This window comes from Staurois parvus, unplaced genomic scaffold (assembly GCF_062004578.1).
Source record: "Staurois parvus isolate SC_StPar_1 unplaced genomic scaffold, SC_StPar_1.0 ptg000381l, whole genome shotgun sequence".
Lineage (NCBI taxonomy): Eukaryota > Metazoa > Chordata > Amphibia > Anura > Ranidae > Staurois > Staurois parvus.
The window spans coordinates 432,501-450,951 of record NW_028318177.1 but is presented as its reverse complement, the minus strand read 5'-3'; the positions used below and the strand labels follow the sequence as shown (position 1 = coordinate 450,951).

The 18,451-nt window shown below is 45.0% G+C and overlaps 1 protein-coding gene across 2 annotated transcripts in view; it reads left to right on the top strand.

Moving 5' to 3' along the window:
- Window positions 1-18,451, top strand: part of USP8 (ubiquitin specific peptidase 8) — a 95,523-nt gene that overhangs the window by 21,390 nt on the left and 55,682 nt on the right. For both annotated transcript variants that reach the window (XM_089685695.1, XM_089685693.1), the window contains exons 3-6: window positions 7,050-7,194; window positions 11,372-11,457; window positions 13,455-13,587; window positions 17,889-17,940. In XM_089685695.1, coding sequence (XP_089541821.1) covers window positions 7,050-7,194; window positions 11,372-11,457; window positions 13,455-13,587; window positions 17,889-17,940 — 416 coding nt within the window. The remainder of the gene's footprint in view (window positions 1-7,049; window positions 7,195-11,371; window positions 11,458-13,454; window positions 13,588-17,888; window positions 17,941-18,451) is intronic.

Here is an 18,451-nt window from a genome sequence, read left to right as displayed (position 1 = left end):
AGCAGTGGCTGCCTCAGTCTGCAGTCGATGATGAGTAGCTTTCTTCACCAGCGCAGTGAGGAAACTACTAACCAGCCGCAGCAGCAGCAGCAGCATCAGGTGGACCTGGAGCAGGAGCTCAAACAACAGGCTTGGGCCTACTTGGACAGCACCCTGCCAACCGAGGTAGACAATCCCCTTGACTACTGGGCAACGAAACTTGACCTTTGGCCCCAACTAGCTGAATTTGCCCTTGAAAGGCTGTCATGCCCGGCCAGTAGCGTGGCATCGGAGCGCGTGTTTAGTGCGGCAGGAGGTATTGTAACTCCGCGGAGGACACGACTGTCCACCCAAAGTGTGGAGAGACTCACGTTTGTGAAAATGAATCAGGCGTGGATTAGTCTGGATTTCAAACCACCAGTTCCTGACACAACTGACTAAATCCGCCATGAATCATGCCTCAAACATGTGCCACTTTCAGGTCTCCTCACACTGCTGGTGTGTTTAATTTTTTGACATAGGGTGCAGGCAGATTACGGGCCTCACATAGCTGCTGCCAGGCACCTAATCTGCCATGGGCCCCTATATACCGCCTCCTCATGCTGCTGCCAAGTCCAGAGTCTCTCATGGGTCCCTGTACGGCCTCCCATTGTTGCTGTCTCCATCGCCACACTCTGCTGCCATGTGCCACTTTCAGGTCTCTTCACACTGCTGGTGTGTTTAATTTTTTGACATAGGGTGCAGGCAGATTACGGGCCTCACATAGCTGCTGCCAGGCCCCTAATCTGCCATGGGCCCCTATATACCGCCTCCTCATGCTGCTGCCAAGTCTAGAGTCTCTCATGGGTCCCTGTACGGCCTCCCATTGCTGCTGTCTCCATCGCCACACTCTGCTGCCATGTGCCACTTTCAGGTCTCTTCACACTGCTGGTGTGTTTAATTTTTTGACATAGGGTGCTGCAAGATAACGGGCCTCACATAGCTGCTGCCAGGCCCCTAATCTGCCATGGGCCCCTATATACCGCCTCCTCATGCTGCTGCCAAGTCCAGAGTCTCTCATGGGTCCCTGTACGGCCTCCCATTGCTGCTGTCTCCATCGCCACACTCTGCTGCCATGTGCCACTTTCAGGTCTCTTCACACTGCTGGTGTGTTAAATTTTTTGACATAGGGTGCAGGCAGATTACGGGCCTCACATAGCTGCTGCCAGGCCCCTAATCTGCCATGGGCCCCTATAAACCGCCTCCTCATGCTGCTGCCAAGTCTAGAGTCTGTCATGGGTCCCTGTACGGCCTCCCATTGCTGCTGTCTCCATCGCCACACTCTGCCATGTGCCACTTTCAGGTCTCTTCACACTGCTGGTGTGTTTAATTTTTTGACATAGGGTGCAGGCAGATTACGGGCCTCACATAGCTGCTGCCAGGCCCCTAATCTGCCATGGGCCCCTATATACCGCCTCCTCATGCTGCTGCCAAGTCCAGAGTCTCTCATGGGTCCCTGTACGGCCTCCCATTGCTGCTGTCTCCATCGCCACACTCTGCTGCCATGTGCCACTTTCAGGTCTCTTCACACTGCTGGTGTGTTTAATTTTTTGACATAGGGTGCAGGCAGATTACGGGCCTCACATAGCTGCTGCCAGGCCCCTAATCTGCCATGGGCCCCTATATACCGCTTCCTCATGCTGCTGCCAAGTCTAGAGTCTCTCATGGGTCCCTGTACGGCCTCCCATTGCTGCTGTCTCCATCGCCACACTCTGCTGCCATGTGCCACTTTCAGGTCTCTTCACACTGCTGGTGTGTTTAATTTTTTGACATAGGGTGCAGGCAGATTACGGGCCTCACATAGCTGCTGCCAGGCCCCTAATCTGCCATGGGCCCCTATATACCGCCTCCTCATGCTGCTGCCAAGTCCAGAGTCTCTCATGGGTCCCTGTACGGCCTCCCATTGCTGCTGTCTCCATCGCCACACTCTGCTGCCATGTGCCACTTTCAGGTCTCTTCACACTGCTGGTGTGTTAAATTTTTTGACATAGGGTGCAGGCAGATTACGGGCCTCACATAGCTGCTGCCAGGCCCCTAATCTGCCATGGGCCCCTATATACCGCCTCCTCATGCTGCTGCCAAGTCTAGAGTCTCTCATGGGTCCCTGTACGGCCTCCCATTGCTGCTGTCTCCATCGCCACACTCTGCTGCCATGTGCCACTTTCAGGTCTCTTCACACTGCTGGTGTGTTAAATTTTTTGACATAGGGTGCAGGCAGATTACGGGCCTCACATAGCTGCTGCCAGGCCCCTAATCTGCCATGGGCCCCTATATACCGCCTCCTCATGCTGCTGCCAAGTCCAGAGTCTCTCATGGGTCCCTGTACGGCCTCCCATTGCTGCTGTCTCCATCGCCACACTCTGCTGCCATGTGCCACTTTCAGGTCTCTTCACACTGCTGGTGTGTTAAATTTTTTGACATAGGGTGCAGGCAGATTACGGGCCTCACATAGCTGCTGCCAGGCCCCTAATCTGCCATGGGCCCCTATATACCGCCTCCTCATGCTGCTGCCAAGTCTAGAGTCTCTCATGGGTCCCTGTACGGCCTCCCATTGCTGCTGTCTCCATCGCCACACTCTGCTGCCATGTGCCACTTTCAGGTCTCTTCACACTGCTGGTGTGTTTAATTTTTTGACATAGGGTGCAGGCAGATTACGGGCCTCACATAGCTGCTGCCAGGCCCCTAATCTGCCATGGGCCCCTATATACCGCCTCCTCATGCTGCTGCCAAGTCCAGAGTCTCTCATGGGTCCCTGTACGGCCTCCCATTGCTGCTGTCTCCATCGCCACACTCTGCTGCCATGTGCCACTTTCAGGTCTCTTCACACTGCTGGTGTGTTAAATTTTTTGACATAGGGTGCAGGCAGATTACGGGCCTCACATAGCTGCTGCCAGGCCCCTAATCTGCCATGGGCCCCTATATACCGCCTCCTCATGCTGCTGCCAAGTCTAGAGTCTCTCATGGGTCCCTGTACGGCCTCCCATTGCTGCTGTCTCCATCGCCACACTCTGCTGCCATGTGCCACTTTCAGGTCTCTTCACACTGCTGGTGTGTTAAATTTTTTGACATAGGGTGCAGGCAGATTACGGGCCTCACATAGCTGCTGCCAGGCCCCTAATCTGCCATGGGCCCCTATATACCGCCTCCTCATGCTGCTGCCAAGTCCAGAGTCTGTCATGGGTCCCTGTACGGCCTCCCATTGCTGCTGTCTCCATCGCCACACTCTGCTGCCATGTGCCACTTTCAGGTCTCTTCACACTGCTGGTGTGTTTAATTTTTTGACATAGGGTGCAGGCAGATTACGGGCCTCACATAGCTGCTGCCAGGCCCCTAATCTGCCATGGGCCCCTATATACCGCCTCCTCATGCTGCTGCCAAGTCTAGAGTCTCTCATGGGTCCCTGTACGGCCTCCCATTGCTGCTGTCTCCATCGCCACACTCTGCTGCCATGTGCCACTTTCAGGTCTCTTCACACTGCTGGTGTGTTTAATTTTTTGACATAGGGTGCAGGCAGATTACGGGCCTCACATAGCTGCTGCCAGGCCCCTAATCTGCCATGGGCCCCTATATACCGCCTCCTCATGCTGCTGCCAAGTCCAGAGTCTCTCATGGGTCCCTGTACGGCCTCCCATTGCTGCTGTCTCCATCGCCACACTCTGCTGCCATGTGCCACTTTCAGGTCTCTTCACACTGCTGGTGTGTTAAATTTTTTGACATAGGGTGCTGGCAGATTACGGGCCTCCCATTGCTGCTGCCAGACATGTAATCTGCCATGGGCCCCCGTACCGACTCCTCATGCTGTGACGTTGCAACAAGGTGTAATTCAACCCTACATATGTTAGACCGCCTTTACGAACAGCTAAAGGCCATCACAGATTTCCTGATGTTAAAAGCGGATAAAGGTACTCCCTGTGTAACTTAGATGTCAGCCATTGTCAGCTCATGTGTGACACCTGCGCTTGCTCAGGCCCTTTGAGGAGGCCACGCTATTCGTGAGTCGGCAGGACTATGGGATGAATGAGGTCAAATCGGCCATGGGCCCCCGTACCGCCTGTTCACGCTGATGCTGGTCCCACAGTGTGACCTGGGTCCCTGTACGGCCTCCCATTGCTTCCACTCTGCCATGTACCTCTTTGAAATCTCCTCACACTCCTGCGGTTGTCCATTTTGTCATAGGTTGCTGGCAGATTAGCGGCCTTCCATAGGTGCCGCCAGGCCCCATATCGACCATGGGCCCCCGTACCTCCTGGTCACGCTGCTGCTGAGCCCACAGTGTGACCTGGGTCCCTGTACGGCCTCCCATTGCTTCCACTCTGCCATGTGCCACTTTGAAATCTCCTCACACTCCTGCGGTTGTCCATTTTGTCATAGGTCGCTGGCAGATTACAGGCCTTCCATAGGTGCCACCAAGCCCCATATCGGCCATGGGCCCCCGTACCGCCTGGTCACGCTGCTGCTGGGCCCACAGTGTGACCTGGGTCCCTGTACCGCCTCCCATTGCTCCCACTCTGCCATGTGCCACTTTCAGGTCTCCTCACGCTCCTGCTGGTTTCCATTTTGTCATAGGTTGCTGTATGGCCTCCCATTGCTGCTGCCTCCACCGCCACACTGTGGCTCCAAACACTGGTTTTGGCCCCGTGACTGGCCAAAGGAGTGAAGTGTGCAGTGATTCTAAGATCGACGGCACTCATCTGCATGTCATACTGACAGACAGTATTATTTCTCTTCCCCAGCAGACTCCAAGGGCATTTAAATTAAAGGTACAGTGTTCTGCACTAATATTAAGTCTCTCTGAAGCCTAGAAACACCCTTTTTTAAGTTAAATTCACAGCGAATTTATTCGACTCGAATCGAATATTGTCCACGAATTCGCCGAATCAGTCGAATCGAATTTTTCATTTCTTCGCTCATCTCTAATGGTGTTTGTTGTTTGTACCTTCCTGCCCCTGTGACAGCTACACCCACCTTTTCTTGCAATGGAAAACTTCCCAATGGGGTCACAGGCAGAAGCAAAACCATAACAGGAATTTTAACTCTTCCCCACTATATCCAAATAAAAAAAAATGGGGGGGGGGGGCTTTAGTTAGCCTATATGCTTAACCCCTTTCTGCTGACTGTAGGCATATATGCGGCCTCAGGGAAGTGGGCCTTTATCTGGCCAGCACGCTCCCAGCACAGAGACTGGGCTCTCACCATTGATTAGGACCTGGGATTCTTGGTCCCCCAGTCACCTGATTGCCGTGTTAACCTCTGATTGGCTATCACAGTGATCAGTCACTCCGCAGCCTGCCCATGTATTTTCTTTCTCTTCTGAATGGAGAGAAAGATACATTAGGGTTGATTTACCAAAACTGGAGCACTCAGAGTCTGGTGCATCTGTGCATGGTAGCCAATCAGCTTGTAGGTAAATAAGGGAGGCGCCACTGAGTGTAGTAATTAGTATTTGGTTTAGTACAGCAAAGGTAAGTTACATTCACAAGAGAATAGAACGGTGATCACTTGTCATCAGTGATGCACAGGTACAGTGCAGCCCAAAGTCCAGGGAAGGAGTCCCGCTTCCACGGATGGTGAGGAACGCCGTCACCCTAGTCCCAGCATGGAAATGCCGACCGGAAGTGGAAGAACCAGCGTGGAACACATCTGCGGGTGGAAGTGACGTCTCTGGACGAGGACCAGTGCTTGTGCAGGCAAGCTATGTGCTCAGAGCTCTCCGGCTCCTTCTACAGGCCTGGGCTTTGCCATCCATCTTAGTGTCCATTCCTCCATGTCCCATCACTTGTAGTCCTACTTGTTGCACCTCTGCCCACCCAGTTTAACTTCAGCTTGTTCAGATAAGTTATGACAAAAAAAAACATGGAAGCTGATTGGTTTCTATGCAGAGCTGTACTCTCCAGTTTTAGTAAATCAACTCCATTGCATCTTTTTCTCCTTGTTGGGGAGAAAGATGTAAACAAACAAAAGTGTGCAAAAAAAAAAAAGAAATAATAAAGAAAAATAGCTAGATCAAAGGTTAAATTACTCAACCCACAACAGTAAAATCAGTCTGTATATGCAGTAAAGCATGCTTGTTATACTCACTGTGGAACCTAAGGAGTTAATCCTTCACATTGTGTAAAAAAGCTGTTTGAGTCTGTCTTCTCTGATCCTACCTTTTTTCTACTGTCTCCAATCCATCTGCTGATAGTATAAAGCCCTAGGAGTCACTCTGCACATGCTCCGTTTAGTGTGTATTGCTAGTGAGTTTTTTTTTCTTTTAGGGGGTGCATTTGATCGGCACAGGTCCAATCAGCACTGTCCAGACAGATCGTCAGGGGTCAAGCAAGCCTCATACGACAGAGCAGAATGAAAACTCCTCCTAATAAGCTTTCACCAATGCTCAACCAGATTCTGATAGAAGTCACAAGTTTGCTATTTACTGCTGAGGAGAAAGGTTATTCAGCAGTTTATATTTACTAAAAGAGTTGCATTGTAGTGTGTACTGTGGAAGACCAGATATAGTGAATGCAGGGTCCTGGATTTAGTAACACTTTAGTATCAGTGTCAGTGTGTTTTAGATAGGATAGAAGAAAAACAGAATGCATACCATTGTTTCTGGGCCTTACTATGAGTACAAACAACAACATACACATACATCATATTGCCAGCCCTCCAAATCATTCAGGTGTTCCAATCCCTTCCATGGCCACAGGTGTAAAAAAAAAAAATCCAGCATGAATGAAGCCATCCATTGTATACAACTGTCATGTGACCTGCTGTGATTGGACACAGCAGGTCACATGGTACCGGCAATGGGGCCGATACTCAGATCTGTCATCGGCCGTGTTCGAGGTACACGGCCGGTGACAGATCGCGGCTCTGCAAGCACGAAAAGTGCGCATGTGCGGGAGGACGCCATTTGGCATCCAACCCGGAAATCCAATACATTTTGCCGGCCGCCTTTTGGCTATTGGCCGGGCGTGTATTGGTTAATATGTACAGTATAATATATATTTTTATATATTTAATTGTATGTAATATTTTTTTATTTTTAGCTATGTTAACAGTGCTTCTAAGATAATCCAGAAAGCAGAAGAGTGCCGGCTAGATGGAGACGAGGAGAAAGCTTACGTTTTCTACATGAAATTTTTATTTGTATTTGAACTAATTAAAAAGAGGTCGGATTTCAAACAAAACCAGGTACAGTGCTCATTTTTGTTGTTTTTTTTTTTTTTACACAAAAGATATTAATGTTAATTTTTTATTTTTAACATTAAATAACCTGTTGGGTTTTAGGGTATTGCTGGGTGGTGTGTAATTTTGTAGCTGAGAAGAGAATATTGGCTGATACCAGAAAAGCATTAAGCTAGCTATAGACTATTCTCAAAACACAGTCCTTTAATGTTTGGGTGTGACTGCGCTGTCAACTACCAATCAAGAATCAACATTACATAACTCCATTGATTTCTAGAACTACTTAAAATTCTTGCACATGATGAATTAATTCACTAAGTTATCACTCTTCTGTGACTTTTGTGTACCCCCCCCCCCCCTGCGCTTTTAGCAAAAACAGAATGAGTGTCTTATATGTCATGTATATCTATATAGAAATAATATTCCAATGAATAACAGTATCAGAAAAGCTGTTTATTAGTCATTTGTTATGAGGTCTTCCTAAATATTTTGTGCATTGAGTCATAAATCAAAAGAATTTTGAGGTTTTAGCATCAGCAATCTGTGTTTGCATCTGCAATAAGACTAATCTCACTGATAGATTTCCTCATTTTGTTCTTCCATACAGTAAAAAAATATCATTTTTGAATAATGTTCCAACAGCTGCATAGAAGCAGAAGTCAGTGGAACTTCAACTTACAGCAACTAGTCTTATTTTGTAGCTATGGGCATAGATGTAACAGCTGATTGCATTCTTACTGTTGTCCATAGACATACTTTTGTGGCTAAAATACTGTCCTTTCTAATTTTATAGAGACCCTGTGACCATCACCAGACTAATAAAGGATAAGTTCATTCTGGGAGCATGTTACATGTTCCACCCCTTTTTAGGGTGGAACATGTAACATGTTCCTGATCCTGCAGCCGCCGCCTGCTGCCCCCCTCCCTGCGACAGAAGTACAGGGAGAAGTTCCCTGTGCTAGCTGTCAGATTTCAGCATGGCTGTGTGGGGCTCCGTCCATGCGGTCACGTCATTCATTCACAGTGTTCTGTGAATTAATGAACTACAAGTCCCAACAGCCTTAGCGGCTGTCAGCATGTAGTCAATCAACTACCACAGTGCTGTTAGTTCATTGATTCTTCCTGTCTGCAAGTATCGGCTTGTCCATATAGGATGTACGAGCAAGCAAATACACTGACAGTGTGCAGGACACCTGCATGTCATCAACAATCTGCTGTACAGGCTTCTAACGGAAAAAAGAATGCACATTTTTCTACCTGCAAAAAAAATGTGCATTTATTATTTTTTGTGGAAGGGTGAACTTATCACTCTTCACCCTGGAGTTGGCGTGCTTTCCAATGGCCAGAAACAGAAGTGACATCAATGGACCCAGATGTTGCTGGACGTAACACTCGGCCTTATGTGTTTCACCAATCTGGCGTCCTCAGGAAGGCCGACTCCAGGGTGAGGAGCGGTGACGGCGCAGTAAAGTGTATTAATGCCGAGGATTGGGCACCAACAAATGTTCCAATGGCCAGAAACAGAAGTGAGATCAATGGACCCAGATGTGGCTGGACGTAACACTCGGCCTTATGTGTTTCACCAATCTGGCGTCCTCAGGAAGGCCGACTCCAGGGTGAGGAGCGGTGACGGCGCATTAAAGTGTGTTAATGCCGAGGATTGGGCACCAACAAATGTGAGTGCACCCTACATGTTTACATGGAAACTCATTTTTAACACATTTTACTACACCATGAGAATTTTTCTTTTCTGATTTATGGGGCTTCAAAATTGTGGAACCAAAAGGGAGAATATATAGAAGAAATTTACTGAGATTATAATAATCCCTGTTAACACAAAGCGTAATTGACCTTCTTTTAAGTAAGGGGTTATGGATGGTTGGTGAGTGGAATATTTTGGCACATGATGGTGGAGCACAAGGAGGATTCACATGAAGATATATAATAAGCACTAGAAGAATATATTTTTGGCACACAATTTGGTGTGGAACTCTTGATTATTTATGAACTATTCATAAACATAATTTGATATATATTATTTTTCCTTGTTGGATTGCAGGCATCATTTTTATATGTATGTGAAGTGCTGGCCCTTTATTTAGATATTTAATTTAAAAGTGATTTTGCACTTTAAGGGGCAGCTAGCATGTTTAATAATTGTGTAATTAGTCATTGGCAAACGCATGGGTGTTTTAGTAACACTGTTTTTTAGTTCTTTATTTTTATCTTTAAGTGGTTGTGTATATTTTAGAGGGTTAGTTCATACCCATCCATAATTATATTTACGATCATAATATATCATTCTTGGGTAGTAAGAGAAGGTGCTCAGTTACATTCACATCAATTGAACTTATCCTTTTAATTTCAACAAAATAGTTCCCATAAGATTATATGCACTTTAACATATTCTCTGCATGTGTTTTACCTGTAAAAGCCTCTTGTGTAGCTATTCACAGCCCTGAGACTCCTGCTAGGTTCCACCATCTTGAATGTGGTGCAGACTTGGAGTGGTCCCTCAAGGGACACTCTGTAATATTCCCCTTCACTCCTCCCTTAGCAGCTACATTTAAGGTTCTGTAGGGATGTGAGGGCAGGGACAGAGAAGCTGGACCAGCACAGACAGCAAGTGGACCCTCCCTGAGGAGGAGAGGGCTATGATGTGCAAGGAAAGAGGGGATTGTACTAGGGAACGGACTAGCCATTTTTCTAATACGTGCAAAGGCACATTGCAAGTGAATAAATTGAATAAGTTGGTCACAGGGTTTCTTTAAGTTCCTTCTGTAAGTATATTGCAAAGGAATTACTAGTTTGTTACTGATGACCGACATGGATATGCAGATTCGCAGATTCTATTTGTTGTTTGTTGCTTCAAAACCACTATATATATATATATATATATATATATATATATATATATATATATATATCTCAAGCATAAGCTAGGTTCACACAGGCAGCAGAGGGGAGAGAAAATAGGCAATTGATTTTATGTTTTCACTGCTCACCTTCAAATGAACATAGCTGCTGCTCGGGTAAGTACACATGACTACTGATGCTTTGCAGTATAGCAATTTAAATTCAGAATACTGTCTGACAAGCGGAGATGTTTGTTAAACTAGCACATTGAAGTCAATGGGTCTGCACCACAACCGGTTACATTGTGGTATTTCAATGCAAAATTCCCATTCAACTAGGGAGAAAAATGGGGGATAAAAGCATTTGGGATGCAGCAGTTTTGCCTCCTTAACACCTGAAAAGTGCCCCTGAACAGCAATCCACTGCTATACGGTAAGATCTGTTGACTGTGAAATTGGCCTTAGCTAGTGAAATGGGTAAGTTGATTGTAACTGTATAATGCACTGAGCTGTTACAAATGAAATATTAGAGTTGTCATACACTCATAGTTCAGTCTCACTGAGAAGAATGGGGGAGAGATATCTAAATGTCCTCAGCCCCACCAGGACCTTCCATGATCCATGATCTTCACCTAGTGTTGTGTAGTGACCAGTTGATTTTTCCATGAAGTTGACAGTTCATGGACAGTTCAGCTGGAAGCAGATATGATCACCCCCCTAGGGTAGCCCTACTGGGGCCCGTTGTTGAAGGCAGTGCTTCAATTTTTGTGAGACTGACTGTGTTTGGTCACATGTAAATATCTTAAAGTGGAGGTATAGTCAAAAATAAAGTCAGCACCTACAAAAACTGTAGCTGCTCACGTTTAGAAAACAGATACTCACCTGTCCCTTGATACCGTGGTGTCCTCACACCGGTTGGGTTCACCAGCTGTCCTGTGTCCCCAGCGCCGGCATCTTTAGTGTGGGTACCTGGTTGTGACAGCTCGCGGCTTCACAGTTGGGTGCCCACTGCACATGCGCCTGTAGCACTGCACTTTGTGAATAGTCCTGTGTCCGAGAAGACCGGGAGGAGGGGAGGACAACTTCCGGTTCCAATTTTCTAAGCGGTCGCAGCGAAAGTAGGTGCGGGTACCTGTCAAATTCAGATACCCCCCCCCACATCCCCCGCTGTAAGTCTTAGTTGTCATAGATGTGTTCAGGCCCACCATCCATACATGTGTTACGTGCTCAGCAAGAGGTTAACATGCTAAAGCTCAAGTGAGTGCGTGTGTACAGTATATACATATGTGTTAATAAGTAACAATTCATCTTGTGCTTGTTTGTGTCAGGATTACTTCAAAGCCCTGATTGGTCCTAGTACTATAGTAAAGGCGGTTGAAGAAGCTGAAAAACTTTCAAAAAGCCTTAAAAATAGGTCAGTACAAGTTTATATTTCTTTATTTTTCCCTGTTATGAAGAAAAATAATGGAGACTTTTGTTGGCAAGACTATCTTTGTACGTTTTTATTATAAATGGTTAAGGATTGCTAATTTTGAAAAGTAGCTTTACCAGCATTTGTCAGATGTGACTGCCTCTCCTATCAGTTCTTGTGGTCTGAGGCGTCATTGATTACCCAGACAATGGGCAGCTCTCACACAATCATGACCATGGCAGAGCCCACTCATTTCTCTTTAGCTTTCAGTGGCATTGGAGTGTGATGGCTATGCAGTGGAACTGTATGGTGGGCAGGCAGTATCTTTTATGCTGTTGGTTTTTTTTTTTTTTACCCAATTTCCCTTATCCTTTTATTACCCAAATACTAAAAAATAGTTACAGCTACAGGGGTGTGGAAAATTTTGAGAAAACTACTTGTCCAGGGACTAAATCGGTGTCCCAATCTACTTGTCCCTCATGACAATTTACTTGTCTAGATAAAAAAAAATAAACAAAACAGTATTTAAATTGGAGGTGATTTTAGGAATCTCTGGGGCTTTTAAAAACAAAAGAGGCTTTATAGTGACTTAAATGTGTAATATTTTTACCATTGTGCTGTGTATCTCCACCTCCCCTCCCTGCCTGTCTCAAGCACCACACCTAGGGACTAGCAAGGAGGAGAGACCTTGCAGTGTAATGAGCACCGATTGGCTGCTCATCAGGGAAGGGGAGTGTCCGGCTTATCCTTTATCCCTTTCGCTGCCAGAGCTGTTTTTGTGTTTTTTTGCACACGTTTAAAAAAACATTTTAGACCTGAAGATTACATAAACTCAAACATGTTTTCTGAAATCGGAGACCCTAGAGAATAAAATGGTGGTAGTTCCACTTGTTTTATGTGGCATGATATTACCAGAAAATTTCAGTAAAAAATACAAGTAAATTAATTTTAGAGCACACAAACGCAATGAATTACCCTGCTATTTTGTAAAATCTAAAAGATGAGATTGCACCGAATAAATAGATATCCAACATGTCAAACCTTAAATCTGCGTACGCTCGTGAAATGGTGACAAACTTCAGTACCCTATATTTTCAATAGGCGACACTTTTAAAGCTCCTTATAGGTCCTCAATTCAGCGTTATGGAGGAGTTCTGGTGCTGGAAGTATTACTGTTATTCTGGCATGTAACGTGTGTATCTCAATCGATGTTTTCATGCGCAGGCGCCCTAGCGTGTGCTCTTATGTTTGTACGTGTGTATTTGTGTGGGTGGGGCCTAAATTTTTTTTTTTTTGAGAGGGGGGGGGGGATGTTATGTGCTTGGGTGTAACATATTTTATACAATACAAAAAAAAAACCCTCCTTTTTTTTTTTTTTTTTTTTTTTTTTTTTTTTTTTCTTGTAGTTTTTTTTTCATTACATATCCCCTATGTGAGGATTTTTGGTGACCGGTTCTCTTTATTGAGACATCCAAGGTCCAAAAGACCCTGGATGTCTCCCCTGTACTATAATGAATGTAATGCAGTGCACATCGCACTGCATTACATTCTTTCCCTGCCTCCATGGCCGGGAATCTCTCAATGGGGACCCAGAAGTGACGACATAATGTCACTTCCAGGGCAGCACAAGAAGGGAAGGGGAGCGGATGTGTCCACTCTCCTCCCTCCCTCCCCTTTAGCCAACGGCTGTGAGCCAGTCCCGGGCCTACAGATGGGCAAGCGGAGCCTGGGAGACCTCACACGGGGGGGGAGGTTCACATGGGGAGAGGGAGAGGCTGGCACTGTGTGGAAGCAATTGGCGGCAGCGCTGCTGCCCGACTGCTTCCACCTGACAGGTGAGCCCTGCTGCTTGTCTGCAGCAGGGCTGAAGGTTAAAAAAAAAAAAAAAAAAACTACCTGCCTGGCGCCCAGAATTACATGTCCTGGGTATCGAACAATACAAATTCAACATCCCTGAGCTAAAGTAATCTTTCTGCATGCATGCTTTGCTTTTCCATCAGGTATGAGGAAGCTGAAGTGCGAAAAAGACTTGAAGAGCGAGATAAAGAAGAAGAGCAGAAAAGGAAGGATGCAAAGCTCTTACCAAAGGAAACTCCTGGAACTATTGCCCAGCATAGTGATAAAAGTTTCTTGGTAAAGTTTCTTATGCATGTAATTAAAAAATAATAAAACTAGAATCATATTAAAGTGGTAGGAAACTCTTGGTTTAACTTTACCTACAGGTAAGCTAATAATAAAGCGTACCTGTAGATAAAATGAATATCTCCTAAACATGCACCATTTAGGGGATATTCTCTCTTTATTTAAGCCAGCACATGTGCTCCTGAGGGAAGGGAATGACATCATCACGGCCCGGCCTGTCAGATAACTGGAGCCTGCAAACCTGGAAGGAAGACCAGGTGAAGATGGAAGCCTCTGCAGCGGTGACAGCACGCCGCTGCAGAGCTTTGTTTTAAGGTATGTTTACATAATGTGCTAATATACGATGTACACTAGCACATTATAACATTACTGTGCAGGGGAATTTTTTTTTGTTTGTTTTTTTTTTTTTACTACCGCTTTAATCATCCAAATAATGAGCTGCATACCAAAAATGTTCATTTCCAGCCAATGACAGCAGACTGCTCACTCCTATCAGCCACGCCCCTAACATGTTTCACCCACAGCATGGCTTAAAGGAATATAATGGGGAGTGTACCTTAAAGTGTTACTGAACCCAGGACCCTGCATTCACTATATCTGGTCTCACACAGAACATGGAAATGCAATTATTTTAGTAAATATAAACTGCTAAATATCTTTTCTTCTTAGCGGTATGTAGCAGTTTCGGTACTACTTTTAGTGTCCGGCTGAGCACTGATTAAAGCTTGTAGGAGTTTTTTATTCTCTTCTAACTGTCCTGTGAAGCTGCATGACCCCTGACCCTCTGTCTGGACAGTGCTGATTGGCCCTGTGCTGATTACATGCACCCCCCCCCCCCCAAAATAGCTCAGCAACACACACCAAACTGAGCATGTGCAAGAGTGTCTGTACCATCATTATATGGATTGGGGGCTGTAGAAGAAGGGGAGGATGAAAGAAGACAGGATCAGACAGCCCTTTTACACAGTGCGGAGGATTAACACATTAGATTCCACAGTGAGTATAACAAGTATGCTTTACTGCATATACAGACTGATTTTACTGTTGTGAGTTTAGTAACACTTTATTCATGGGGGTTGGGCACATACATAGTACTTTAGGCTGTCTTTGTTTTTGGGATGCTGTTCAGTCAGTATAGTCAGTCACACAGGAAATTACCTTTTATTTCTGAACATCTTTCTCTTACAAGTGTGACAATGGTCTCTTGAAGTTCTTTGTTGAAATCATTTCTATTCAACATGTGTGATTTTGTCACACAATTATGCGTAAACAAAGTGGAGCCTGCCATCTCCAGGTTAACAGGCGGGCTGGTGTTACTGTTGCATTTGGAGTTTGTCATATGGCAACTACCTTTTACATAACCCCCCCTAACTGCATTATCTACAGATCATTTGTGTTTTTCGGTTCAACTTTTGATTAACCACTTCCAGTCCGGACACTTTTACCCCCTTCCAGTCCAGGCCAATTTTCAGCTTTCAGCGATGTCACACTGTGAATGACAATTGCGCGGTCATGCAACACTGTACCCATATGAATTTTTAGCATTTTTTGAGACAGATAAAACTTTATTTTGGTGGTATTTATTCACCACTGGGATTTTTTTTTTTTTGCGACATAAATGAAAAAGTCCAAACATTTTGAAAAAAAGTATTTTACATATAAAATTTTGCAAATAAATAATCTTTCTCCATAAATCTTGGCCAAAATGTATTCAGCTATCTTTTTAGTAAAAAAAATAACTCAAATTAGTTTATAACAAAAAATTATAATTTTTCAAAAAATGTTTTTACATTTTTATTTTTATATTATTTTTTTTTTTTTACATACTGTCATCCTAGCAGTACAGTGTCACCATAGTGACACTGTACTACTTGTGGGGGATGATGAAGATTTTTTTTTTTTTTTTTACACTTATTGCTTTTACACCCATAAAGGCTGTAAAAGCAATCATTTCTCCTTCTCTCTGGCTGCATTCTTGCAGTCATTAAGAAATACTGTGACAGCTGTGATTGGTCACAGCTTGTCACATGGTACAAGGTTGTTGTGAATAGCCTTGTACCATGTGACCTCTGTGATCATTCACAGATTTCCAACGTAGTAAGCAGTGTCAGAAGTGACATCTTGACTACTACTATTCATGGGATCACTGATTAGCCAATCAGTGATCACATGAATCGGGACCTCACACCAAGGTCCCGTACAGCGATTGGTGTTCTGTTGTGTCCGGAGGGCACAGCAGGCACCGGATCATGGTGCCGCTCACTCCCAGGGAGCGCGCACAGGCTAAGATGGCGGAACAGCAACCCGCTCCTGCACTGCAGGACGGGACGTGGTTAAACAAGCACAATCAGTGCTCAAGTCCACAGTGAATAATCCATAGAGTTCACAAGGGTGGATGGATGGATGGCTGGAAAGGTAGATGAGAGAAATGCACTCTGTCCAGCAGCTCCTAGCCAGTGGCTCTGGGTAATCCCTCCCGAGTATACAGGGCAGGACGCCAGATTAGTGAATGGTTAAAAACAACACTTTAATGCCATTTCTCACTTACATCTGAAAGACCTATAGACTGCTCCAGGTGTCAGAGTGGTGGTGCGATATACAGCTCACCGCAACCTGGATGGACCGATAAGGGCTGCAGGGTACAAGCAGGGACTTGCTGCAAGATGGTAAGTCAGCAGCGTCTCTCCTTTCTCTCATGGCACTAACAGAAAGGCAGGCAGGAGAACGTGATAGGCTGGGGGGACCGCAATGCGTTTCTGACATTTGTGTGAGTGAGAGGAGAGACGTTGCTGATTTACCATCCTATGCAGGCCATAGACGGGTCGTTTATCGGCCAAATTTTCATCCGACCGAAAAATTGGCCAATATTCACACCGTTCGTGGGGCAAAGCTGTCGGCTGTTTTTCGCGGATCCTCTCGTTTCTTTTTATCGGTCATGCTGGAAAATCTACAAAAAACAGATGTTTTTCATAAGCATTGGTGGCAGCAACGACCAATTTTCCGTTTATCGGCTGACAATTCAGCCGATAAACGGCCGTCAATGGCCAGCCTTACAGCGGGTTCCTGCTTGTGCCCTGCAGCCTTATCAGTCCATCCAGATTGCAGTGAGCTGAGCTAAACCGTGTCCATAAAGGATCTCCCTGCAGGCTGGTGTATTCAGCATCCATCTGAACTCAAGCAGTGACAGCATCTGATTGGAAAATCAATTTTTGTGGAGCATAGTGGTGCCAACAGGGCCAATTCAGCACTTTAATGGGTTTAATAGTTTTGAGTTTGTATGAGGCAGCTCCTTCTTAGAGCCAAGTTGGCTGTACTTTAGTAATTATCTTACATTTATCAGAACTGAAATCTTTTTTGTATCTAAATGTGACAGCTGTTATCTGTAACTGTATCCTGCTTTGTGAATAGTACCAGTGAACTGACATGTCTTGCTAGTAAAATACAATTTTTGAAGGTCATACTGCTAAGGCAGTTACAATGATAGATCATGTAATTTTCTTTCCTTGCACCGTGGTTTGAAGGAAAGAAAATTGCTTGATTCCCCCATCAACAAAGTCAGTGTTGATGGTGGGGGGGGGGGGGGTGATTCCTCCTGCATCCCTGTCGTGTTCTGCCAGAGGGGAGCTTCCCTGCCATCTTTAGCTGATGGCACTAATCGTTCAGGAAAAGCCTAACAGGCTGGTTGTACACAAGTCAATTGATAGATCTTCTTGTTTAAAACCAGAGTGCCCATACTTGGATTGAAATTTAACAGGTCCCTACCGAACTGGCCAAAATTTGAACCATATATGGCCTGCCTAACTCTCTGAGCATGCAGACAGAACAACATCATCATTGATTGATTACTAGGGATTATTATTGTACTTTATATTTATGCATACTGTATATGTATTTGGAACATTATCAATGCTCGTTTTGCTGTCTCAAAATAAATAAATCCATATATGCATACAGATAACTGAGTGACATGCATACATACATATATATATATATCTATATATGTAAATATAAAATCTGTATGTCACTCAGTTATCCGTATGCATATATGGACTTATTTATTATAAGACAGCAAAACGAGCATTGATACTGTTCCGAGTGATGGGACCATAGCAAACATTGAGATTTCGGTTTGAGTCAGATCCGTTAACTCCTTTTCTAATCTGTTGCCATGGACTACTGCACTTTTCACATTGGCACTGCTTTTTGCACTGTCTGGATTCTGAGTTAGGTCTGATATTATTTTACTTGCTTATAGTTTTAAACTCTGAAATGGGTTTCTTTCTCTGTTTTAGGCGAACGGTGATAAGAAAGATTTAATTCCCAAGAAGGAAACCTCTTCAGATGGTATGAATTTAGAAAGTTTCTGTTCAGGGACAGGTCAGGTCTCCTTTGCTATTTGATATTTGTGACTAATTGAGATTTAAGCTTGCCATAGACTTCATTCACATGGGTGCGGAGACTTGCACACAGCGAATCAGCTGTTGGTTTATGTGGCTGGAGCTGCCAAGTGCTGTATGCAGGCAACCCATGTAAGTCTATGAAGACACAGCCATTTGTGCTAATTTGACAAGTTTGCAGGTGCGGGTGAGTAGCCCTGAACTCGCACTCCCTGCCTTCAGTACCCCGACCTGTATTTTTGATGTACAGGTTTCAGCACTCATATGCAGAGTGAATTTGAGCCATGGGTGGCGCTGTTGGGAACCTCCTAACTGACATCCTTTTATTTGAAAATTGTAGCTAGGCAAAAAATTGTTAGCTGAATAATGACTGCATCCAGTTGGATGCAGCCACTGTTCGGGTATATTGACAGTCGCTGATGTCTATATCAGAATACAATAACTGGCAGGGGAGATTC